The sequence below is a fragment of the Oreochromis niloticus genome, linkage group LG16 (assembly GCF_001858045.2).
Source record: "Oreochromis niloticus isolate F11D_XX linkage group LG16, O_niloticus_UMD_NMBU, whole genome shotgun sequence".
Classification (NCBI taxonomy): domain Eukaryota; kingdom Metazoa; phylum Chordata; class Actinopteri; order Cichliformes; family Cichlidae; genus Oreochromis; species Oreochromis niloticus.
In genome coordinates, this window is record NC_031987.2 from 30,669,388 (window position 1) to 30,695,627 (window position 26,240).

Genomic DNA, 26,240 nt, shown 5'->3' on the forward strand with positions numbered 1-26,240 from the left:
TAGGCTGGCATGCTGTCCAGACTAACTTCCATTCAGTGTAAATCTGAGTTCTATAAACAAAAAGAAATCTGTCAGCATGTGGTCTGCAAGCATCTCCAGAACATGCCATAAATTTGCTGTTGAATGTTTCTTTGTGGGGCAGAAGGACGCACAGACTTCAAAAAATGTGAATGTGTTGTGGCATGTGCTGTTTTTTTTGTAAGTAGTCCAGAATCACCAGATGAATTATAACTCGTACTTGTATACACCTTTGTGTGTATTGTATGCTTTAATGCCAGCCAAATATTCAGTCATGGATGTTTAACTTTTTGTAGTCCTTAGTTATGTTTTGTTGATTCCCTTTTTCTTAAGGTGCTGTGTTCAGTTTTATGGGAAACATTGGCTGTGGTTTTTGACTTGAATTTTAAATAGTTTGAATAGCATACTCTAGTTGTAACTTGTATTGTTTGCTTAAGTATTTTTGAATGAATTTGTGAATTTTCTTTGGTTTGTGTAGGTTATTGGTTTGAAGTCCCCTGGACTCTGTCTTGGAACATCAGGTTCTAACATTGCTGCACTCTGTGCTTTACCACATGCATTTTTGGGTCTGATGCCACTCTGAGTCACTAAAATCTCTCAAATCCTGGGCCCTGTAATACAAAGCTACAACATACCTGGAATATCTGTTATTTGGCTTCAATATCTCTAACATCAGCAAACAGGCTAAGTAGTGGTTAGATAGTTAACAATTCAGTAAATCAACTCCGTGCTCATTATTCTTGCTATAAGCAAGTTTACACATGACAAGTTGAGCTTGTGGCAATGGAAGCATCTGGTCAACATTTGCAGGTCTGTATGCAGCAGAAGATCAGATGTGAAAGGAAATTACATGGGTAATATTTGATAAGTTTTTGTTCTTTCAGCTGCAGCCTAGAGGTGCCTGTTGGTACAGAATTCAAACATAGGCTGAGTCTGCTTGCAAAGTTGATATGTCGGCGAATACAAAGAGATCATATATTAATGTTTGAAATAATTTTGTGTGGGTGGGGTTGGGGGGGTCTTGGGTCAAAAAAGTGAGTAATCTATTTATCAGAAGTACAAAGATTTTCAGTGCTTTAAATTAACAAAAAAAGATGTTTTAATCTAGACCATGTCTAGTTCAGAGCAGGCGGGGTTACCATGGTGATGTACCCTTGTAAGAAGTGAAGGGCCAAAGTAATACTCAAAACCCAGATAAAATCAAGATAATTCTTGCTTCATAGTACAAACGTTAGGTGCAATGTGTCATATTCAACTTAAAATTGGCTTATGTATGTTTGTTAAAGTCAAGTCGTACCTGTTTTTGTAAATATGCAAGATTAAAGTTTGCAGAGTTGTCTGTCTGAAATGTACCTTAAAATGGCAAATATTCAGCTTGTAAAAATAAAATAATAATAATTATATTTTGTTCTGTTGACGAAATATTTTTTTTCTCTTTAGTGACTCAGATCTGTATCAGAAGAGAATTTAGTTATTCACTACACACAGACAGATTGGCCTGTGCTTGTGAGTCTTTGGGGTTGTTTGTACATGTTTAAATCTGCCACAGTGGTGGAAATGAAAAGCCCCAGGGCAGGTTTAATCAGCCCTTTAGGTTGAACTTTTTTTTTTTGGTTGGTCTGCCCCTTGATGCTGCTGTGGCATAGATTGAGCTTTTCAGCATGCCTTAGTATGTATGGCAGCACTAACTACCATTGTCCCCCTCCACCAGCCTCATCCTCAGCCCGCACTGATAACAGTGTGGCCACAGATGGGAATTATGACACAGCCAGTGTCCAAAACTGGGCAGATCGTTGTGGTAAATGTCCCATATAGGCAGAGACGAGGTTCAGCTGGTCTTTGTAGAACAACTTGTGTGTAACCAAAGAAATTAAAAAGGCAACACCTCAGTAGTCACTACTTCTTTAAACTTTTTTTTTTATTAAATGTAAAAACCTTTGACTTGTCCACAGCTATTCCTTTGTACAGATCAAGTACATGGTTATGCAACTTGGATAATATGAATATGTGACACTAATGGTGGTGATGCTATACTTGAGACATCAGTCCCAAGTTTTCGTGTAATTGAGTTGCTTATATCCACTGTCAGAAATTCAGATTTAAAAATAGGTCAACTAGTAATGAGAGGCTCATGGATAGACAGCACTGAGGGCAGCAGTGTGTACTGGCTTACTGACACAAATAAGTAACATGCCGCTTTCTGCTTTTCCTAACAACTCTTTTCTTTCTTTCTTTTTTTCAATTTTTCTTTTTCCACCCAATAAAGATTCACCTGGATGGGATTCCGGACGCACCAATGGCTTTGTGAATGGTTACCATGACAACCGCACAAACGGGGGCTTTGGAGGGCGTGGACCCCCTCGCAATGATAGAGGTGGGCGTGGTGCCTACCGTGGTAACAGGGGTGGAGGTTCGTTTAATCAGCCATTGCAAAATGCAGGTGGGAAAAACCTGTTGTCCTTAAAAATCTCCAGCTGTAGCCCTAGTTGTAGTGTAGTTTTTCATTGTAAAGTCTACCCTCCCCCACCCCTTATTTTTAATACAGTATATTTACTCTGTATAAACTGTAAATTGTTATTTGCAATATTAACTTTGTCACTTTGTTAGAGTAACTCGATTTGTAACATTTAATGGTATTTTTGCTTTAGGGGAAACACAAGTGTGTTCTGCTGTTGGTAAGAAGGGTGTCGGTTGTAACGGCTCTTTTGCCCGCTCCAAAAAAGGTACAAATATTGCCATTGACCAATATTTTTTATTACAGGGTTTGGCAATTACGAAAACAAAGAAGGTGGCTGGGGAGGACCTCCCAGGGATGCGGCCTACAACAGCTTTGGGGGACGTTCTGATAGGTCCAAGTCTGCCTTCTTCAACGACCGTGGGGCAGGCTCAAGAGGAAGGTGGGTGTCATTGCGTTCAGTAATGTACTGTTTATAATTTTGGAATTTTAACATGCCCTGAGAGCAAAGTCTTGTATTACCTGATAATATTAGCATTTGTTAATTTTTATGTGAAATTGTTTCTCCAGCTGCCACTCTGGTGTGTGATTGTTTAAACCAATTAGTGAAGTGTTCATCTCACTAATTGATTTACTATTAGAGCAGCAGAGAGATTAGCAGAAAAGTTTTTTATTGTACCATACAATCCCAGCTTGACTCTTGGGTTCATACTTAAATCCTAAAAGGAATCAGTGCTGTCCTAGGACCTAAGTTTAGCTGTTATTGCTGAGAGTATGGAAAAATAGTGCTGAGGGTATGGAAAAAGAACCGTCAGTTATAGCTTGTTTTTATGTAATATGAGGTGGAGAATCTGTGGAAAATATTGTCTAACTTCAATTTTGAGTGACAATTTAGTTCTTCATTTAAATAACCTTTGTGTGCACAGATACAAGTAGGGCTGGGCTATATCATACCGTTCATGGTAATACCGGTGTAATTTTGGGCAACGATAGGAAAAATTAAATATCGCAATAGAATATGGGTAAAAACGCGCATGCGCAGCGCCTATGTTTACATACGCACATGGCGGCGGCGCAGAATGAGAAGAGCGAAAGTGGATCGTTAAATGAAATGGATGAACCAGAATGTGTTTGTAAAAATGCTGCAACTTCAGTGGTGTGGAACTGGTTTAGCTTTCGTCCGTCAGATACACAACAAAGCACTATTTTTGGTAGAGCATGCTAGCGGGCCGTCGTTATTACCGTGTTGTTTGGAAAATACGGCACACTTAAAATCAATCCTTTGATTTTTCTGAAAATCGTCAGTGCCCCTTATAATCCCGTGTGCCTTATGTGTGAATTCTGGTTATGTTTACTGACCTCGAAACGACTTTATGTGGTACACGGCGCTCGAAAATCTGTCAAATGTTTCAGTACGACTTTGCTAAGTTACGAAGCCGCACCGCTTGATGGATTGTCAGAGCATTACGGCTACCGTAGGCAGGAGCCTCGCGGAGTGATACGTACTGTGCTTCAACATAATATTACTGTAGTGTGTGTGTGTGTGTGTGTGTGTGTGTGTGTGTATAACCTCTTTTTAAGTTTTGTGGATATTCTACATGGTTATGCTGAGGATATGTCGGCCAATTTCCACTGGAAATGCCTTTTGGTTAAACTGTCAGCAAGGAATTTGCACTGTTAAATTTTTATATAACTTTAATGCACATAAAAAACAGCTGCTTGTTTAAGTGAAAATACATTGATGGGGTTTTTTGCACTAATAAAGTTGTGGAGTTGTAAAGTATTTTGTCTAGTGTCAGTTATATCGTTATCGCAAATTTTCAAATGTATATCGTGATAAATATTTTTGGTCATATCGCCCTGCTCTAGATACGAGCGTGGAGGTTTTGCTGGTGGAGGAAGTAGCCGCTGGGCAGAGGAGTCCAGAGATGATGACTGGTCCAAGCCCACTGCTCCCAATGAGCGTCTGGAACAGTAAGACAGATTCCACTCACCTATAGCAAACTAACAGCCGTGGTTATCCAAAACCTAAACTTTTCTGTATTGTCTTCTAGTGAGCTTTTCTCTGGAAGCAACACCGGCATAAACTTTGAGAAATATGATGATATTCCCGTGGAAGCTACTGGAAGCAGTTGCCCACCCCACATTGAAAGCGTAAGTGATTTAGTTTCATGGTTTTGTTTAAAAGATAAACAAGCCATTTTCTTATTTTTTATGTTTATATATGGCATACCTTGTTCTTTTGTAGTTCCATGATGTGGACATGGGCGAGATTATCATGGGGAACATTAACCTTAGTCGCTACACTCGCCCCACCCCTGTCCAGAAGTATGCTATCCCAATCATCAAGTCCAAGAGAGACCTGATGGCCTGCGCCCAGACTGGTTAGTATCTCTACATATTCTGTGTTCACTTGACTACTAGAGAAAACGTTTAACCATGAACCTCGTTTCTGTCGTAATATTCAAATAACCCTAGAAAGGCCTTATCTTGTTGTGTCTGTAGTTTGATGTTCGTACACCATAACACTGTATGGCCCTTGTTGTGTTTCAGGCTCTGGTAAGACTGCTGCTTTCTTACTGCCAGTGTTGAGTCAGATCTACACGGAAGGGCCAGGAGACGCTCTGCAGGCTGCCAAGAACAGTGGACAGGTACTATGGACAGAAACTGCACAATAACTGAACGAAACCCACATCTGGCTTTTTCTCATAAACATGTTTTGTCTTCTCAGGAGAATGGAAGGTACGGACGCCGTAAACAGTACCCAATCTCCCTTGTCCTGGCTCCCACCAGAGAACTTGCATTGCAGATCTATGATGAGGCGAGAAAGGTGAGCTAGAAATGTCTGGCATCATCTTGGTCTGCCAAAATATTGACTCTCCAAGCTGAATTGTTTCCTTCCTCCTTTAGTTTGCCTACCGCTCAAGGGTGCGTCCCTGCGTTGTGTACGGCGGTGCAGATATTGGCCAGCAGATCAGGGACTTGGAGAGAGGCTGTCACCTGCTGGTGGCCACACCTGGACGTCTGGTCGACATGATGGAGAGGGGCAAGATCGGGCTGGATTATTGCCAGTCAGTATAACGCAGAACAATTTTGGGTTTCATGGGAAAAAATGTTGCTTTAATGGAAATGTCTGACTCCCTTATTTATATTTGCTAATTATTAAATGTACTCACAGCTACTTGGTTGTGGATGAGGCTGATCGCATGTTGGACATGGGTTTTGAGCCACAGATCAGACGCATTGTGGAACAAGACACAATGCCACCAAAAGGCATCCGCCGGACTATGATGTTCAGTGCTACCTTTCCCAAAGAGATCCAGGTACGTTGGCCTGCTGGCAGGTATACAAAACCATACTTCACATGTGTGTAATAAAAGTATTTGCATACTTATATATTTGAACTTGCTTATTGTAGATCCTGGCTCGTGACTTCCTGGAGGACTACATTTTCCTTGCCGTGGGGCGTGTTGGTTCCACTTCAGAAAACATTACCCAGAAGGTGGTCTGGGTAGAGGAGACAGACAAGAGGTCCTTCCTCCTTGATTTGCTCAATGCCACCGGTGAGATTGCACATGCACTTCATTCTTGTTTTTTTTCCCCCTCCCATAAAGGGCTTTGGGCTCTAACCCTTCATCCTGTTTGTCTGCCCCATACCGAGCTAATATTGACTTTGCTACATTTCTAACAATCTGTCATTATATCAAAAAGTGAAAAATGTAGAAATGATCTGATGCAGTTTGGTGAGCAGGCGCTAAAACCATTTGAAAGTGTTTTTAAGGGGTTAGCTTCTCACAATGATCAAAAGCTGTTGTAGCCTTGCGTTTACTGGCCGGTTTGGTTTTATCTTAGTTATTCCCAGTGAGGTTCAGGAAAATGTGACAGAAGCCCCAGAGAAAACGGGTAAGTGTTAATGTATCATAACTTTACTTTGCCACACAAGAAACATCACATCCCACAGTTCATCCCGTTCCCTCTGCTCTGCTGCAGCTGACATGCTACCTCAGTTTAGTTTTGTTTTTCTTTCAAATTTCATTTCCAATAAGTGGTAGCACTTGCCAAGCAGTTCATATATGGATTTAAAACTTGTATCTCCCCTGTGAAATGTTAGACAGTGTAGTGTTTTAGTGTGTGTTTAGTTTTGGAACTAAGGTCAGCTGGCTCTTTCTGAAAGTCGGAAGGCTATGACAAATTTAATGGCGCTGATCTTGTTAATTCAGTGAACAGTGTGTCTGTTAATCTTGGTTAGAGCTCCTAAATGGCTATAATAGATGACAGTGAATAGGACCAGGTTAGGGTTTGTTTAATGGTAAATGAGCCATCACTCAATTATGTCTAGGCACCAAATCAACATGCCACCTCCATGTTGACTTAATACTACCACCAAAAAAAGTGGTTTAGTTGTTTTAAAAATGGTCAACAAGGTACCACGTTAACCATTCAGTTGGATTTGGCTGATCTGCGTTTCATTTGCAGGTACTTGCAAGTTTTGAGGAATGTTGTTTGTTGTTGGCAAAACTATTGCAGGGTTAGCTGTGAATAATGCAAAACATGGAATGGCCTGTCTTACCCCATTACCTCAGTCATGTTGATTATCTTGAGCTTTTATTCTGATGGCCATTAATGCCCAATATCTGATACCAAATACAAAAAAATTACTCCAAATGTAGTAATTTTTTTTTATTTTTATTTTTTAAAGCCATTGAAATAATTATTCAGAGAAACCAAAGCCACTGTCAATTAATGGTTGTCAGTCAATTTAAAGCTTTGTGGGTTTTTTTTTTTTTTTTTTTTTGTTTGTTTTTTTAAATGCACCACTTGTCTCCATTTCTAAGTTGTCATTTTGGTATTTGAATTTTTTTTTCTTTTTTTTTTTTTTTTTTTTTTTTGTGGGTCATGGTCTTGCAACTGCCAGCTGTTTCTGATAGTGTTTTTAAGTTCTGCTTTTATTTTTTATTTTTTTTTTTTAATTTTCCAATTCATGGGTAGCTTTGCATAAAGTAAATATTATTTTTCTCTTATGCTTTTTGTCCTGCTCCGCTTTTTCGTCTCCTCTTAATTTCTTGCTGCTCAGGTAAAGACTCCCTGACTCTGGTGTTTGTGGAAACGAAGAAAGGAGCCGATGCACTGGAGGACTTCCTTTACCGAGAGGGTTATGCATGCACCAGCATCCATGGAGATCGATCCCAGAGAGACAGAGAGGAGGCTCTGCATCAGTTCCGGTCTGGACGCTGCCCCATCCTGGTGGCTACAGCTGTAAGTAATCTGACAAGTTCTTTATCTTCAAGCTTTAATGTTTCCTTTTACTCTTGTTTGAAGAGAAGGACATCATGCAGTCTAAGGTTGGGGAGGGAACTGTGGCACACACTGAAGCAACAAACTTTGTTACTAATGGCTATTAAGAATGTGAAATGTAACGTGTGGCATTTTTACAGACGCTTAATGTTAAACTTTTTTTTTTTTTCCTTGTCCTTTGCAGGTGGCTGCTAGAGGTCTGGACATCAGCAATGTGAAGCACGTTATCAACTTTGATTTGCCCAGTGACATTGAAGAATACGTTCACCGTATTGGCCGTACGGGACGTGTGGGCAACCTCGGTATGAACTGATTTTTAGAAGAGAATATTTGCTCCTTGTTGGTGTACGGTCTTTTGACTGTGTAATCTGACCTTTTTGTGCAGGTCTGGCCACGTCGTTCTTTAACGACAAAAACAGCAACATAACCAAAGATTTGCTGGACATTCTGGTTGAGGCCAAGCAGGAGGTTCCCTCCTGGCTTGAGAGCCTGGCCTATGAGCACCAGCACAAGAGCAACAATAGAGGTCGCTCTAAGAGGTAACATGGCAACAACAAATGCTGTCTTATTTATCTTAGTTCTTTGCTGCAAAATTTAACGCGTTTCCTGACTTGTACTGTAAAATAATTGAGGTATCTGAGTACTATACTTGTTAAGGTGGGGGTGTTTGTTTTTTTGTTTTGTTTTTTTGTTTGTTGGTGTTGTTGTTGTTTTTTTTGTTTTTTAATGAGGAACCTGTAACACTTAACCAATTGTTTTGGTCTTGTTCAGGTTCTCTGGTGGTTTCGGAGCTAGAGATTACCGTCAGACGTCTGGCTCTGGAAGTTTCAGTAACAACCGTTCAGGGCGCAGCGCTGGAGGCCATGGAGGAAACCGTGGCTTCGGTGGAGGTAAGCAAACTATTCCCACAGCTTTTTGTGCAGTTTTTTTAAACTGTTATGAAAACTATGGGAGAATGTGATTGAGAATGAGGGGATGTCTGATGTGAAATTCATAGTATAGGTTCATTTACTAACAAGTCTGAATTTGAACTCGAGGTCAGATGTCAGCTGTGAAAATCGCCTTGGCTTTTTAGATTTAAGAGGCTGAGGAGATAGCACTGGCAGCATCTAGTGTTTTTGAAACCAGACATGAGTGTGGAGAAGATGGCCTGTTTTTTGTTTTTTTTTTTTGTTTGTTTGTTTGTTTTTTTTGTGTGTTTTTGCATGTCATGAGTAAAAGCGGTGTATCTTCCCTCTTGACTGGAACTGTGCTCATTTACAAAGTAGCTTAGTCTTAATTATGAAAGTATTTTGAGGTCATTGTGCAAATAAGCAATGGACTTAGACATACAGAGAATTACTTACACATGCAAACCTTGTTATTTGAAACTGTTTAATGTGGGCACAGGGTGGGGATTTGGTTATTGAGCATGCATCAAGCAATTGCAGCATCCACGTCCAGATGTCCAGAAAGTTGGACATCTGGACGTAGCGTTTTCAGTGGGAGAAACATTTTCACTCATCCAAGTGACTTCTTCAGTCGATAAAGAAGGATCAGTGACCAAACCTTTCTCCCACTGAAAACGCTCCATCCAGATGAACAGAATTTTTGGGGGAGTTGGTTAATAATAACTTGATGTTTGAGCAATTTCTTCTAAATGCGTGTAAACAAAAACCTCACTTTGCCGTCAATTAATGTTTTGTTGGTATTCTTCGCAGGTGGATTTGGTGGCAACTTCTACGGCAGCGACAGCTACGGAGGAAATTACAGCCACTCGGGTAGCGTGGATTGGTGGGGAAACTAGTCGCCATAGGAATAGGTTGCCATGCCAACCCAATGGAAACCACATGTTGACTTAAGCCAGACCATTAAAAAAGAAAAAACCTTCCCTGTGTAGCTTCACTGACACACAGTACATTACCAACCCTGGTTCTCTGCCATTCGCTTCTCGAAAAGGAAGTGCAGCACGAAGCAACGGAACGTCACCAGCACGTGCAGCACGCCGGAGACCGCAGAGATTTCGCACACCTCAGAGTGAGCATGGATGCTGACATGCATTGTCCGACAGCAACCTCGGACTTTCATCGTTAAAAGTATTTTTGTTTTGTTTTGTTTTGGGTTTTTTTGTGGGGGGAAACCCAACCGAGTAGCCTGAGGATCATTTGTATGTTAATGTACTGTGCCTTTTGAATTTAAACAGGAAATCTATGTTTTCATTTCACCAGATGAACCTGGCCAAGAGCTAAAATTTGTTTTACTATGACTTTGTTTGGTGAAAAATATTAAAGGGTAAAATAAGCTTGGATTTGATCAAACCTTGGCAAACACTGGGATGTTGTGGCTCTCAGGAGTCACGACTCCATTTGAACTTCAAATTTATTACAGGAACATCATGTAGCCTTTTCTATACTCAAACAGCTAATGGAGCCATTACTATATCTAATACAAACTGGGCCACTCAGTGAGGTGACCGTATTTTAATCGTAAGGGACAAAGTTACATTTGCGTTCTTCTTTTTTGCTCACTCTATCCTGGACGGGCTCCTTTTTTACGGAAATGGTAGTCTTTGAAATAGCCATTCCTATCGTAATCTTAAGAAACACAGAAGTCATTAAGCTCAGTGCCAACGATCGCTGAGGTTGATACAAGAATAATAAATGCTGGAACTTGTTACTCCATGCTTTTCAATTGACTTGACAGTGTTACGGCAGCTAGTATGTTACCAAGTGCTAGCTACATTAAGTGGGCGGTGTTTTTTGTTTCTTTTTGATGCAGGTGCGTGAAAAGTTGAAAAACTGAGTCAGTTTTTTGCTTTGTTTTCTTGTTTGTTTTTTTGTTTATGAATAGTTTCTCTACAAATGTGTAACAAGACAAAAAATGCCTGCCATCTTGAAAGTGAAGTTCAAAATGGCTGCATAAAGGACCACAGCATCGGGGGGGCATAGCGCAGTGTTAGTGTTTACCTGAATCGACCTGCAATCACGAGGCCCACACGGTATTCTACGCTTGCAAGTGTTTTGTTTTTTGGTCAAGGAGAAAGGACACGTGAACTGAGTCGCAGGCTTAACTTAATTACAAACGTTTTCTCTTTTCAAGCTGCGTTGGAGGCATGGTTCATCTTAAGGAGACAGGCATTTGAATAATCACTGAGGTTTTTCAATTAAACGGCTACGAACGGATGCAGGTTAGAGGAACACTCCGACCACTGGGGTTAGGGCTTTAGGGTGGGGGGGTTGTAGGCGATGGGCGCAGCTTTCAGTGCACCGCCATTGTCAGTGGCTTTGGTTTCATCGCTGCGTATTGTAACTGTGGACGTGGCCAAAGACTGGGGGGGTTGGGAGGGGTGGTGTCTACTTCCTTTATGGAATATTTAAGTACTGTCAGGTCTTCTGAGAGTCATCTGCTCAGAACTGTATAAAAATGATAAAGACAAAAAAATCAGTGGCTTCGTGAAGCCAGAGCAGGCTTCTCCTCTTAAAGAGGAGCAGCCGTGGAGAGGAGGGGGAGACACGCACGGGGCGTTTCACCTCAAAATGCTCCCAGTTTTCTCATCGGGTTTGTTGTGCCTTGAAACTTTTTTTATTTAAGAAATCAAAATAAAAGTGGATGCACTGACAGTGTTGAGAACTTGAGATTGAATGGTGCTACTTGATTTAGGTGTGTAGGCCCTCGTATGTTGTGCCCATCGAGTTTTACAAAAGTTGTTTTATTGCACATCTAGAGTTTTATATAGATGTCTTGGATATGTGTCCTTAAGCTTCCAAATATTGTGTGAGGAGACGGAGGAGGAGAAAAAAAACGCAGCTTGTTTACAAAGGGGAAGGGTTCTCAATGTTAAAAACCAGGATTTATTTGGGACCAGGGGATTTAGCAGTCGGGGGGAATTTAGCCATTTGCACAGATTTCTAGATTCTACTTTTGCTGCTAGTTTTGTGTAATTTATTAAGCATTTTTGACAAATATTTATTTTTGTAAGCCTCAGAGTGATTCTTTGAAAGTTTCAGAAACTTGACCAAAAGACAGTTCAAAAAAACACTGGCACTTGAATGTTGAATGTCACCTGTATGCGTGAAATTTATATATTTCGGGGTAGTGTGAGCTTTTTAATGTCGAAGATACATTGGACTCAGTAAATAATATCCACAGCTGTTTCAGGGCCTCCTCAGGGCCAGTCATCTTTATTAGATAATACTAATTGGTCAACGAAATTTGAAACAGAATCTTAACAAACATGCCAAGGTTTGGAATAATGCTGTCTAAAAAGCAAATAAATTTCCTAAGCATATCAGTGCAAAAGTGTTCAGATTCTCCAATTGTGTGCATTAATAACTCTTTATTGTAATTTGACCTGATGATTATTTTTCTCCAGTGAATGTCTGGCACATGGCAATCCTTAAAGAAACAAACATGTGGTTTATTCTCATTGTTGTATTTGCATATATGACACCTCTGGAGTTCTCTGGGAATGTGGAGCAGGTCTGCAGCATTGATCTTTTCTGCAGCAGCTCTTTGGGCTGCTGGGGATTAACGGGAGGCTCCGTGCAGGCAGAACCTGGAGACTTGCTACACGATCTGCGGAGAACCTTGGAGCTCTTTAGGTGTAGACTTTGCTTTCTGTATTAGCTTATAGGTAACTGCACTGCATGGGAAATACTCAGCTGTGCAAATTGTATGATTTTACCAAAATAAAATGTTTGAATGCAAAAGTATCTGGATAAATCAAGCATGTTTCATCGAAGACTTGTTTGACATAGACATGCAGAGAAAACCTGTAGCAAGCAGCCTGTGGCCAATGGGCAGCAAAATTCAATTTAATAATGGTGATTGGATGGATGGGTTTCATTTCTTTTGAAGAAACTACATAAAGATTTCATTTGTAAATTAAACTGTGTCAGTTGAGTTTGTGCTCGGTGTCATCTCTCTGGTTTTGTATTTGCTGGGCTTCCAGCTTATTCTTTCTAATCACAGGTTCGTGTCTACAGCTGATCCATTACCGGGGCAAGGGGGGTGCCATTGTTTACGGTTGCAATTCCCAACACCACTGAATGAGATGGACTAAGTACTTGAGTACAGTTTTAATGGACTTTTAAGTATTTCTTGAGCTGCTTTCTATTACTACTTCACTACTAAGTATTTCTAGTCAAATATTAAGGTTTCTGGCAGCTTGCACACATTTAAGAGGACCGAACAGTGCTTCCACTCATGAATCTGTCTCTCAGTTGTAGACTGACTGTGGATATGCCTTCCTCCTTGAAAGCTTGTCTCTGACAGGTTCAATTGGAGTTCCAGTGACCAAATACAAATTAAGTCGATAAAAGATCAGGAGTTTACTCTGTGTTGACACAGTATTTGTAATGCCATAATGAGGGAACAGGCCTCACGTGGTCATGAAACTGATTGTCCATCAATTTTCCAATTAATTTCGAGCCTTTGACAAACGGTAACTATGCATAACCTGTTTAACAATTAGACATTTTTATGTAATTCTTTGTAAAATCCCTTCAGTTAAGTCTGCACTTGATTTAAAATCCACTGTGGTGGTATACAGGAGCAAATTCACATGGTGTGAATGCAGTACATCTAAGAAAGTTTGAATACCTCACTCAAAGCTTCAAAGACAAATTCAGGTTGTTGATGATGTTTTCATGCCAGTGCACGGCAATGAGGTCGCTGAATTCAGTCATTGAGACGTGACCTAAATCTCAGGGATGACCTAGATTCAGAGGGCTGCCCTTCCCTGTATGCTAATATTATCTCCTCCCATTGTGGAGAACCACATGTTCAAGGAGCATGGGAAGCTTGTGTGTAGAACTTTCTAGTGAAACCCATTCTAATAAAATAAAGACAAAAACTGACCTGTGTTTTATTCCTCTACAGATGGTCTCTACTTTGGCCATCTGTGGCAGCTTTTTAGGCAGTCAGAACACACAACAGATATATATCTTTCATCCTACATGAAAAGCATGTTTAGTCCAATTTTCAGGGGTTTTCATGTTACTCTTAAAAGGTCACATGGTCTCTAATGTGCTGAGTAGGTTTCATAACCACTGAGTCAGTGACACCCATTGAAAGCCTGTTGTATAATTTCTGTGTCATGTTGTGAGAATGAGGTTTTAGGGACATTTAAGGGCCTCAGATATGGGGAAAGATGCTGATCCATGAAGCTTGTACGGCACAGGGAGCCTTATTTAACTAACTGCTCTCAATCGCTTCTCTCCGACCCAGCATTGACGACTCGATAAATCCCTGTTCCATTTCAGCATCTGCATTATTTTCATAAGTTTGACATCCAGCATTCACTGCTCTGTCTCTGCAGTTTGATCTGACAGAGCTTCACTTTACTTCTGTAATCCTGCCATCCGCTCTCCATCACTCCACTCTACCCAGGGGATTTGACTGCCATTAAGAGATGGCTTTTTGATGTGTGTTTTCCATCATAAACACAGACAGGCACACACACGCGCATTCCGTGAAGTAGGGTGGATGAAGGGTAAAAAAACGCAGCCGCATACATTTTGTGTTGGAGAACCGTGGCAGGCAGAAGCTTCCGCTCAGCTCGCTCAGTGATGCTGTTGAAGGTGCCCTTTGTGGACTGACATGGGATGGACACATGCATAACTATTTGGGCAGTGACGTTTGGTACACATGGATGCAACTTTGTGGAAAGAGCTACAGGTATGTTGCTTTGCATTTCTTGGACTTCCTCTGTGATTTGCTGTAAATTTAGCATTGCGGTAAAGACCGACTGTCTGTGGTTTCCTGTCGTTAACAGATAAAACTATCCAACCACACTAGATCATCTAAAGATCTCCAGCAGCATTTATATAACTCATAATTGTTCATCATTAAGATCTCTCTTTGTGCCATTTCAGACCTCCCTTAATCCTGGCATGTCCCAGATGAGCGACTACAGTAATGACTGTCATCACTTTCACTGGTCAGTCTCAATCTCTTCTCTCTTCCACTGTTTCTGGGCTCATCTGGCTTAGTTTCTTCTCCTGCTTTCAGAATTGCTGTGGCTCCATCAAAGACTGACCAATCAAACTGCAAGGCAGGGCTGAATTCGAGCTAATGTGAACCAGACCAAGAGTGAAAGCCCAGGCGCAGACAATACCTATTGTTGTGGAGCTAATCTCTGATATAAGCTCTTCTTTCTTAATCACATCATCGTTTCAAACAGCCAGTGTAGCCTTTATTTTTTATTTCATTATATCTTTTTATTTACTGGTGATAGTAGACTTTGAAGGATTTGATGAATCGAAGACATCAAAAACTTGCGAAAAGTTTTTAGTTGAACAATATTGTTTTCATGTACAGTAATACGTAGAAATAACAAATAAAAGGACTCTGAATCAGAAATATTATGAAACACACGTCATGAAAAGTGCTTGTAGTGGGGTACACATATACAGAATTTCCCAGATTGGATAAATAGTATGTTATATTGTATTACTGTTATTGTTCAACAATGATAATTAAAGTTGATGTTCAAGGTTAGTCGTTTTGCCTCTTATAATATTTTTAATGATTATATTTGTTGTATCTTGTCAAGCACTTTTAAAAAAATCTTATCTGTTGTTTGAATCTGTCACAGTATTTCTGACCAATTTTCGGATGCATAAAAATAATTTCTGTAATTAATAAACGATCAAAATAAATTAAATTCATTGTCAACAAACAACAACAGCAACAAAAGGAAAACCTGTAAAGTTTTTGGTTTTCTTTGTTGATTTCACCTTGGTGGCCTCAGGATCTCATCTCTACTTTTTGTGGATGATGTGGTTCTGTTGTCCTCAGCAGATTTTGTTCTCCAGCTTGCACTTGAGTGCTTCACAGCTTTGTATAAAACTGCAGGAATGAGAATTAGCAGCTCCATGTCCAAGGCCATGGTTCTCAGTAGAAAAAGGTGAGGTGGCCATTCCAGGTGAGAGACGAGTGGCTGACCCAAAGAGTTCAAGTATCTTGGGTCTTGTTCACAAATTCAATTCAATTCAATTTTATTTATATAGCGCCAAATCACAACAAAAGTCGCCTCAAGGCCAGGACATGACGGACAGATTGGATCACTGCAGACACTGCCCTGATCTGTTGTGGTGAAAAGAGAGCTGAGAATTAAAGCAAAGCTGTTGATCTACATCCCTACCCTCACAGTTCAGATCATGAATACAAGTGTTGGAAATGAATCTCCAAAAGTTGAATCTGTTCATCTGGACGTAGCGTTTTGTGGGAGAAACGTTTCGTCACTCATCCAAGTGACTTCTTCAGTCTCAGCTGACTGCAGGTTTCCCCAAACCTTATAACCAGTACATTTGCATAATGACTGAAACCAGCCCACTGAAGGAACAATACATTTGAACAATACACTGAAGAATGAGTGACGAAACGTTTCTCCCACAAAACGCTACATCCAGATGAACAGATTCAACTTTTGGAGATTTACTTTCCTGGATGATTGAGAATGCATCAAGACGTTGAAAATGAACTTTCTCTGAATGGTGGTTGAATAGGCTCACAAAAAAATGAGAGGTACAGCCATCTGGAAAGGGCTTAAAGTAGAGCTGTTACTCCTCCAAATCAAAAGGAGCCAGTTCAGGTGGTTTGCGCATCTAATTAAGATGCCTCCTGGCTGCCTCCTGGACCAGGTGCTCTGGGCATGTCCCACTGGGTTAGGACACACCTAAAACCTGCAGGACATTGGCCCTCGAGGCCTGGAGTTGGACACCCCTGGTTTAGGCTGTTGCCCCCGAGAAAGGGAAAGTAGAAGAGAATGGATGGATGGATTGTGGCTGAGCAGTATGACAAGTCAGATAAAGCAGCATATATTTATTTTATACTAGAAATAGCTGTCCATTGTACCATTCATGGTGTTTACACATTCCAATTTCCAAATGTACTTAGAACACATGACCAAGAAACGCATGACTCAATGAATGAACAATGAAGTGCATGTAAGGTCAGTCATTCCACTGGCCTCCAAGCAATATCAGATTATCTGCCTTTGAAATAATATCCCGAAGCTCATCCAATTTTGTTTCTTTCATCCAAGAAACACAGCAAAAGTCAAACTTCTGTGAAAACTTAGTACACAGTTATTCAGATTGTTGTTTAGACTTTTTGCCTGCACTTCTGCATGTAAAGTAGTTCTTAAATAGTCCAAAACACAGCAGCTGGGCTGACAATCACACATCAAAGCAAAGTCTAATCTGAGTGAGTGGAACCGGTGGTTTGCACTTTGTCGTAAACTGTTTATTTTACCTTTCATGAAAGTGCCTCTTAATTGTAAACTTTGGCAGTGGACTCCTGTCTCTTCGAGAATTTTTTTTTTAGTTAGAAGTTGTTTTTCTTAAACATGGAAATAATTCTGCAATCACGCCCTTTGGTTGTCTTCTGTAATGTTTCAGGCCTTTTGGTGCTGCTGAGCTGGTCAGTTTATTCATTTTTTTTTTTAACCATTCAATTCAATTCAATTTTATTTATATAGCGCCAAATCACAACAAAAGTCGCCTCAAGGCGCTTTATATTGTACAGTAGATAGCACAATAATAAATACAGAGAAAAACCCAACAATCATATGACCCCCTATGAGCAAGCACTTTGGCGACAGTGGGAAGGAAAAACTCCCTTTTAACAGGAAGAAACCTCCGGCAGAACCAGGCTCAGGGAGGGGCGGCCATCTGCTGCGACCGGTTGGGGTGAAAGAAGGAAAACAGGATAAAGACATGCTGTGGAAGAGAGACAGAGATTAATAACAGATATGATTCGATGCAGAGAGGTCTATTAGCACATAGTGAGTGAGAAAGGTGACTGGAAGGGAAAAACTCAATGCATCATGGGAATCCCCGGCAGCCTACGTCTATTGCAGCATAACTAAGGGAGGATTCAGGGTCACCTGGTCCAGCCCTAACTATATGCTTTAGCAAAAAGGAAAGTTTTAAGCCTAATCTTGAAAGTAGAGATAGTGTCTGTCTCCCGAATCCAAACTGGAAGTTGGTTCCACAGAAGAGGGGCCTGAAAACTGAAGGCTCTGCCTCCCATTCTACTTTTAAATACTCTAGGAACAACAAGTAGGCCTGCAGTGCAAGAGCGAAGTGCTCTAATAGGGTGATATGGTACTACAAGGTCATTAAGATAAGATGGGGCCTGATTATTTAAGACCTTGTATGTGAGGAGCAGGATTTTGAATTCAATTCTGGATTTAACAGGAAGCCAATGAAGGGAAGCCAAAACAGGAGAAATATGCTCTCTCTTTCTAGTCCCTGTCAGTACTCTTGCTGCAGCATTTTGGATTAGCTGAAGGCTTTTCAGCGAGTTTTTAGGACATCCTGATAATAGTGAATTACAGTAGTCCAGCCTGGAAGTAATAAATGCATGAACTAGTTTTTCAGCATCACTCTGAGACAGGATATTTCTAATTTTAGAGATGTTGCGCAAATGGAAGAAAGCAGTCTTACATATTTGTTTAATATGTGCGTTGAAGGACATGTCCTGGTCAAAAATGACTCCAAGGTTTCTCACAGTGTTACTGGAGGCCAAGGTAATGCCATCCAGAGTAAGAATCTGCTTAGATACCATATTTCTAAGATTTTCAGGGCCGAGTACAATAACCTCAGTTTTATCTGAATTAAGAAGCAGAAAGTTAGCGGCCATCCAGGTCTTTATGTCTTTAAGACATTCCTGCAGTTTAACTAATTGGTGTGTGTTACCTGGCTTCATGGATAGATAGAGCTGCGTGTCATCTGCATAGCAGTGAAAATTTATGCTATGTCTTCTAATGATGTTGCCTAGGGGAAGCATGTATAATGTAAATAGAATTGGTCCTAGCACTGAACCCTGTGGAACACCATAATTGACCTTAGTGTCTGAAGAGGACTCTCCATTTACATGTACAAATTGGAGTCTATTAGATAGATATGATACAAACCACTGCAGTGCAGTACCTGTAATACCTACAGCATGTTCTAATCGCTCTAATAGGATATTATGGTCAACAGTGTCGAATGCAGCACTGAGGTCTAGCAGGACAAGCACAGAGATGAGTCCACTGTCAGAGGCCATAAGAAGATCATTTGTAACCTTCACTAAAGCTGTTTCTGTGCTGTGCTGAGCTCTGAAACCTGACTGAAACGCTTCAAATAAGCCATTCCTCTGCAGATGATCAGTTAGCTGTTTGACAACTACTCTTTCAAGGATTTTTGATATGAAAGGAAGGTTGGAGATTGGCCTATAATTAGCTAAGACAGCTGGGTCTAGAGATGGCTTTTTGAGTAAAGGTTTAACTACAGCCACCTTGAAGGCCTGTGGTACATAGCCGATTATTAGAGATAGGTTGATCATATGTATCAGATCATTGACTTGGCCACTTCTAAAGTTTTCACAGTCTCTCCGAAAGTTTTGTTTTGTTTTTTAATCTAATGTCAAGTGAAGTGAAGTGGTTTTTATTGTCATTTCAACCATGTGCAGTGGTACAGTACAGAGTGAAATGAGACAGCGTTCCTCCGAGACCCTGGTGCTACATATGACATATAACGGGCAACACAGGACTACGTAAAGTGCAATTTGCAAAAAAATTGCAAAAATAAACAAGATAAGACAGTGCAACACTACAGGGAGTGCAGAATTATTAGGCAAGTTGTATTTTTGAGGAATAATTTTATTATTGAACAACAACCATGTTCTCAATGAACCCAAAAAACTCATTAATATCAAAGCTGAATGTTTTTGGAAGTAGTTTTTAGTTTGTTTTTAGTTTTAGCTATTTTAGGGGGATATCTGTGTGTGCAGGTGACTATTACTGTGCATAATTATTAGGCAACTTAACAAAAAACAAATATATACCCATTTCAATTATTTATTTTTTACCAGTGAAACCAATATAACATCTCCACATTCACAAATATACATTTCTGACATTCAAAAACAAAACAAAAACAAATCAGCGACCAATATAGCCACCTTTCTTTGCAAGGACACTCAAAAGCCTGCCATCCATGGATTCTGTCAGTGTTTTGATCTGTTCACCATCAACATTGCGTGCAGCAGCAACCACAGCCTCCCAGACACTGTTCAGAGAGGTGTACTGTTTTCCCTCCTTGTAAATCTCACATTTGATGATGGACCACAGGTTCTCAATGGGGTTCAGATCAGGTGAACAAGGAGGCCATGTCATTAGTTTTTCTTCTTTTATACCCTTTCTTGCCAGCCACGCTGTGGAGTACTTGGACGCGTGTGATGGAGCATTGTCCTGCATGAAAATCATGTTTTTCTTGAAGGATGCAGACTTCTTCCTGTACCACTGCTTGAAGAAGGTGTCTTCCAGAAACTGGCAGTAGGACTGGGAGTTGAGCTTGACTCCATCCTCAACCCGAAAAGGCCCCACAAGCTCATCTTTGATGATACCAGCCCAAACCAGTACTCCACCTCCACCTTGCTGGCGTCTGAGTCGGACTGGAGCTCTCTGCCCTTTACCAATCCAGCCACGGGCCCATCCATCTGGCCCATCAAGACTCACTCTCATTTCATCAGTCCATAAAACCTTAGAAAAATCAGTCTTGAGATATTTCTTGGCCCAGTCTTGACGTTTCAGCTTGTGTGTCTTGTTCAGTGGTGGTCGTCTTTCAGCCTTTCTTACCTTGGCCATGTCTCTGAGTATTGCACACCTTGTGCTTTTGGGCACTCCAGTGATGTTGCAGCTCTGAAATATGGCCAAACTGGTGGCAAGTGGCATCTTGGCAGCTGCACGCTTGACTTTTCTCAGTTCATGGGCAGTTATTTTGCGCCTTGGTTTTTCCACACGCTTCTTGCGGCCCTGTTGACTATTTTGAATGAAACGCTTGATTGTTCGATGATCACGCTTCAGAAGCTTTGCAATTTTAAGACTGCTGCATCCCTCTGCAAGATATCTCACTATTTTTGACTTTTCTGAGCCTGTCAAGTCCTTCTTTTGACCCATTTTGCCAAAGGAAAGGAAGTTGCCTAATAATTATGCACACCTGATATAGGGTGTTGATGTCATTAGACCACACCCCTTCTCATTACAGAGATGCACATCACCTAATATGCTTAATTGGTAGTAGGCTTTCGAGCCTATACAGCTTGGAGTAAGACAACATGCATGAAGAGGATGATGTGGACAAAATACTCATTTGCCTAATAATTCTGCACTCCCTGTAGACAGTACAGGACGATACAGACACAAGACAGTGAAGTGGAAATGTGCAAAATGCTGAGTATTGTGCAAAAGTAACTGGTGTCTGTAGGTGTGTGTGTGTGTGTGTGAGAGATGCTGCAGATAAGTGCTTGGTGTGTGTGTGTGTGTGTGTGTGTGTGTGTGTGTGTGTGTGTGTGTGTGTGTCAGTCCAGTCACTGAGCGTTCAGGAGTCTGATGGCTTGGGGGAAGAAACTGTTCTGTAGTCTGGTAGAGTGGGCCCGGATGCTACCTCTTTTCAGAAGGCAGCACGGTGAAGTGTGTGTGTGAGGGGTGTGTGGGGTCCTCCACACACCCTGCTGGTGTGCTGGTGGCTTTGTGGATGGAGCGGGTGCTGTCCGTGATGGAGGGAAGAGGGGCTCCAATGATCTTCTCAGCTGCTCTCACTGTCCGTTGTCGGGTATTGCCATTTGATACAGTGCAGTTACCATACCAGACAGTGATGCAGCTGCTTAGGACACTCTCGATAGTCCCTCTGTAGAAGGTGGTAAGAATGGATGGTGCGAGATGGGCTTTCCTTAGTTTCCGCAGGAAGTAGAGACGCTGCTGGGCCTTCTTGGTTACAGAGCTGGTGTTGAAGGACCAGAAGGCTCCGCCAGGTGGACACCAAGGAATTTGGTGCTCTTGACGACCTCCACAGAGGATTCATTGATGTTAAGTGGGCAGTGATTTCTCTGTGCTCTCCTGAAGTCAACAATCATCTCTTTTGTTTTGTCCACATTCAGAGACAGTTGTTGACTCTACACCAGTCAGTAATGATGGCCTCCCTAACTTTTATCAACATCTCCTTTGGCCCGATATTTAAAATTACAACAAAAAGCTATAAAATAAAAATGAAACACTTTGAAGATCAGATATTATGTCTGCTTCATTTGTCATGATACAGTTTCATGGCCTCACCTGACCACGAAACTGCTTGTTAGTCAATTTTCCAGTCAATTTTTAAACCTCTGAAAATAGGGGATTGTGTCTAAACATGGATGCAATTCCAAAACAATTCATGGAAAAGTTCTGTAAAACCCTTTCAGTTAAAGTTGAAGGTTTGCAACCATTCATGTGTTGATTGTGATGGTGTATAATGATAAAACTACAAAAAGTTGCTCCAACAAGTTATGAGCCCAACTCCTTTTGTTACATTGTGCAACTGATGATTTTTAAAAAAGGTGCAGGAGTTTGAAAGGTTTTCTGTCTTCATATAGAGAAACTGAAGCACTATCAGATCAGAACTACAGGGCTTGATATAAGGGGATGTGGTAAAGCCCTGTAGTTTGAAAAGCGTCATGCTACAGAAAAGTGCGGAGTCAGGGTGATGAAAATCTGCTGCTAAAACTTCTTTCACAACTACTTGCAACAAGTAGAGCTTATTGTCCTTTATTTTTTTATTTGTTTCATTACATTTTTTAATGTGATTTTTTTTTTAATTCATTGACTACATTTAAAAAAAGAGTTATAAAAAACACTGCAGCCTAAATATTTAGTTAAAGACAGAGTAGATGAATGAAATAAAGAAACAACACGGGATAAATTTATACAATGTATATATTTGTGTCACTTTTAATCTCAAATCAACTGATGACCTGATTAATAAAAAAAGAAAATATTGTTAATAGTACAAAAGATGACATCATAGAAACAGATATTAACACCAGTTGACTTTTTGGTGGCTCATTTAGTATGCATTACCTCACATTTCTTACTTAGTGCACTTGTTTAGTTAGAATTAGGCCTCCAAAAGTCAACACTCTTTCACCATATGTGTAGAACAAGCTTTTCAATTCCTGTAAAAATACTGAAAGTACCACTACACTCTGAAATAACACCCATCCTGTCCTTTCAGTCTCTGTGCTTTGCCTGCTGCCTCAGGCGGTGCTGGCACGGTGGGCTTGTGTTCGAGCCTGCCCACCATCCTGCACCTGCACGCAGGAGAAGAGCTGCAGCGTGCTCTGCGACCGCTCCGGCCTGGCTGAGCTGCCCAAGGAGTTTCCGTGCGAGGCCTCCGCCATCAACTTGGATAAAAACAGGCTCAAGTTCTTATCAGAAAGGGCCTTTGGTACCCTGCCCTCCCTCAAGTCTCTCTCTCTGGACCACAACAACATCTCCTTCATTACCCCAGGAGCCTTTAAGGTTTGCTGAATGTTCTGCTGAAGGATTTTGTAACCAAAAAAACAAACACGTAACAAACAGGTTTCTATCCAGAGGTCAGTTTGTCTCATGCTATGGAAATGCTGAAAATTTCTTTCCTTTTAGCACTACTTTGTTGACCTGGGGAGTTTAACAGACCAGAGATTAAACAAAAACTACCAGAAATCAAAGAGAAAATACAAGCTAATAAGGAAGCATCTTCACCAGTTTCATAACATGTAGAGAATTTATATAAGATCCTGCGTAAATCATCCCCACAATATATATATATATATACATATATATAAACTGCCTGAATGATCATGTGAGGAAACCCATCAACATGCAGAAATACAAAAAAAAATCTACACTTTCAAGCACTACTGTATCTTTACTAGATTTGTTAAAATTCATTTTTATATTTTTAGAGTTTCCAGAGTTGACTAACAGCTTCTGTCATGCAGGGACTCTCGAACTTGGTGGAGCTGAAAATGGCGCACAACGAGTACATCAGCTACCTTCACACACGAACTTTCACAGGGCTGAAGAAGCTGGTGCGCCTCGACTTGTCCGACTGTAACCTGTTCAGCATCCCTGATCGTATCTTTATAGAGCAAACGGCACTGAAGGAGCTGCTCTGCTTCCAAAACAACTTCAGGAGGATCCCAGGGGCCATCAGAGGCATGGAAAACCTGACTCACATCTATCTGGAGAGAAACAAGATAGAGGCGGTGGCCTACAACTCCCTGCTGGGCCTGGGTAGCCTCAAGTAAGCCACAGACTCCAAGCTCATGCATGAACTCACATAGCTACAACCAGGCATTCATTTATTGACTGAGGTTTTGCATAAACTCTTAAAGCAGACCTGCTATGCTCATTTCCAGCTACAGATTTTTATTCCACAGTCACAGTTCAAAATGCTGCAGGGTCTCATTGCACGCTCAGTTCATCTTCTGTTTGAACTAAGTGTTCAGCAGTTCGAAGTTTGTGTATTCATCCTTAGTTCATGCACTACTCCCGTCCTGTTTTCAGAGATTTTACAGATGACATGGAAGAAAATTATTTTGTGCAGGTGTGGTTCCTGGTGTGAGTCTGCACTGCCTAAGGTAGCATGTGCGATTTTCTGTGCTGAAACAAAAGCATGACAAACTGAATATTGGTAGCAAACAAAGGCTGTCTAAATCTAACACAGCCACTGATCCTCTCTTATTGTGTAAACCAGTTCTTTCAAGCATCTTTATCTCTCTCAGGTACCTGAACCTCCAGGGGAACCGCATCAACGTGATCCATGAGCAGGCCTTCCAGGACCTTACACGGCTGGAGAACCTTTACCTCAATGACAACTTGCTGTCTGATTTGCCCAAGCTCGCCTTCAAAGGCCTCAGCCGGCTCAAGATGCTCAACCTCGGGGGTAACCAGTTGACCAACCTGTCCAAGACCTGGTTCAGTGACCTGGTGGAGCTGGAGGTCCTGTACCTAGACAGGAACCAGCTGCTATACATCGAGGAGGGCACTTTTGAGAACCTGACCAGCCTAATCACGCTCCACCTGAACAGCAACAATCTTACCACCCTTCCCTTCCCTGTTTTCCAGCCCATCTACTTCCTGGGCCGGCTTTACCTCTTCAGAAACCCCTGGGAGTGCGACTGCTCCCTTGAGTGGCTGAAGGAGTGGATGGAAAACTACAAGCTGGTGCGGGACATCCCCTGCGCTTCACCTTCCTCTGTGGCCGGACTGGATCTTGGTGAGGTGGTCTTCGCCAAGTTGAACGGCACATGTGTGGACCCTGCCGATCTCAACCTAACTACGGCCTCCTCGGAGATCGCCTCCACCACAGAGAACCGCTTCAAAAGCCTCATTTTCACGCTGATCCACCCAGAGTTCGGGGATCAGATGGGGAACGGCACAGAGAGCCTCCGCAACGGGACCCTGATTGAGAGCGAGGATGGGCAGCTCTCTGCAGGGGTCACAGGTCAACGGGCCTGGCCAAGCGAGTCTCTTTTCTGCTTCATTGTGATGTGGCTCAGCTTGGGTTTGATTGGCCAGTCAGATCTTTTTTTCTCTCTGTACTGCACGTGAGAACAGTGGAGATGAGATCCGCTTCGTGACCCACATGAGGAACATGGGGTAGCTTTATAAAAAAAAATGCTCCCGAGATAAAAGATGGTTTTATTTATTCATGAGGGTTGCTTTTCATGTTTGCGTGTGTTAATGCTCTGAGTCTGCCCTGCTGACGTAGGATTTTGGGATTGTTTTCCTGATAAAATGCAAGCAGGGGAAACTGAATATTTTCAGGTAAGATGGACTGAATGTGGTTTACCATACTGGTTATAGATTAAAGATTTATATATACTACTTCATATGTGATCATGCTCCTCCTCGTTCATATACAAATCTGTACAGCGGCAGGATTCATCTGTGCAATTGCAGTGGCAATGAAACTCAAACTGTGTAAGCTAACATCTAGTTTTTTGTTGCATAAGTCGTCATTTTAATTATGATGTAATATTCATAGCGTTACATAGTCTGACTATTTTGTTTTTGTATTTTCATTCACAATGTTAAAGGAGATGAGAGCTCCTGTAGTTATCTCCTAAACACACGTCCGCTCTTTTTTTGTGTGTAGGCTCTGCAGCTTTTCCACAAATGCATTAATCTTCTTACCGCACGCGGCTCGGTGTCGTCGCTGCTTGTGTGTGCTATAACATAACACAGACGGACTTTATCTTTGCCTCTAGTGCATGGGTATAATCTCTCTCTATACAGGGAGTGTGGTGAGTCATTGCCATATATTGTGGATGGGGGGGGGGGCAGTGTCAAAGCATGTTTAATGCATATGTACACACTTACACTGTTGTGCTTTGTGTGGCTGACATACCATAACACAGGCGACTGCTTTCTTTCTACCCCGGTGAGTGTGAGTAGTTTGGTCAGACAGCCAGTGGTGCAGTTCAGTTTTGTTATTAGACACAACGCTCTGTCAAAATCTATTTTTCTAAATAAAATAAATAATTAAGCTTTCAATGTGCCGGCTCAGTGACTCCTTTCAGCATCAGTCGAGGGGTTGACCCGTTTCACTTAATCCGCCCAGTGGCCTGTTTGGCTCGTTAATGTGGGATTATGCTGGGACTAAGACAAGCGAGGAGGCTGATGTCGCACCTCGTC

The 26,240-nt window shown here is 41.4% G+C and overlaps 3 protein-coding genes across 15 annotated transcripts in view; all 3 read left to right on the plus strand.

Moving 5' to 3' along the window:
• nup35 (nucleoporin 35) overlaps positions 1-4,042 on the plus strand; it is a 20,750-nt gene extending 16,708 nt beyond the window's left edge. For both annotated transcript variants that reach the window (XM_005475264.4, XM_025903763.1), the window contains exon 10: positions 4,005-4,042. The gene's annotated coding sequence lies outside the window, so the exon portion shown is untranslated. The remainder of the gene's footprint in view (positions 1-4,004) is intronic.
• ddx3xa (DEAD-box helicase 3 X-linked a) overlaps positions 1-12,636 on the plus strand; it is a 16,460-nt gene extending 3,824 nt beyond the window's left edge. For 5 of the 12 annotated variants that reach the window (XM_013274003.2, XM_013274006.2, XM_019352744.1 and 2 more), the window contains 16 exons: positions 2,285-2,458; positions 2,780-2,915; positions 4,343-4,447; positions 4,528-4,627; positions 4,722-4,857; positions 5,027-5,124; positions 5,205-5,303; positions 5,384-5,544; positions 5,652-5,796; positions 5,892-6,036; positions 6,326-6,376; positions 7,548-7,729; positions 7,953-8,070; positions 8,154-8,307; positions 8,540-8,658; positions 9,469-12,636. In XM_013274003.2, coding sequence (XP_013129457.1) covers positions 2,285-2,458; positions 2,780-2,915; positions 4,343-4,447; positions 4,528-4,627; positions 4,722-4,857; positions 5,027-5,124; positions 5,205-5,303; positions 5,384-5,544; positions 5,652-5,796; positions 5,892-6,036; positions 6,326-6,376; positions 7,548-7,729; positions 7,953-8,070; positions 8,154-8,307; positions 8,540-8,658; positions 9,469-9,554 — 2,009 coding nt within the window. In that variant the 3' untranslated portion in view covers positions 9,555-12,636. The remainder of the gene's footprint in view (positions 1-2,284; positions 2,459-2,779; positions 2,916-4,342; positions 4,448-4,527; positions 4,628-4,721; positions 4,858-5,026; positions 5,125-5,204; positions 5,304-5,383; positions 5,545-5,651; positions 5,797-5,891; positions 6,037-6,325; positions 6,377-7,547; positions 7,730-7,952; positions 8,071-8,153; positions 8,308-8,539; positions 8,659-9,468) is intronic. The other 7 variants (XM_005475255.3, XM_019352747.1, XM_019352749.1 and 4 more) reach the window with 3 other exon arrangements.
• Positions 12,637-13,778: 1,142 nt separating this feature from the next.
• nyx (nyctalopin) lies at positions 13,779-26,240 on the plus strand. The gene is made up of 5 exons (XM_005475242.3): positions 13,779-14,425; positions 14,623-14,687; positions 22,792-23,078; positions 23,540-23,844; positions 24,326-26,240. The coding sequence occupies exons 2-5, from the start codon at positions 14,666-14,668 to the stop codon at positions 25,152-25,154; spliced, it is 1,443 nt and encodes a 480-aa protein (XP_005475299.1). The 5' UTR covers positions 13,779-14,425; positions 14,623-14,665; the 3' UTR covers positions 25,155-26,240.

What these genes read in the sequence shown, in the direction of transcription:
- nyx (XM_005475242.3), top strand. Translation starts at nt 14,666, where the DNA reads ATGACTGTCATCACTTTCACTG. An exon ending in GACTGTCATCACTTTCACTG is followed by an intron (nt 14,688 to 22,791) that starts GTCAGTCTCAAT and finishes CTGTCCTTTCAG; the next exon opens with TCTCTGTGCTTTGCCTGCTG. An exon ending in CTGGGCCTGGGTAGCCTCAA is followed by an intron (nt 23,845 to 24,325) that starts GTAAGCCACAGA and finishes TATCTCTCTCAG; the next exon opens with GTACCTGAACCTCCAGGGGA.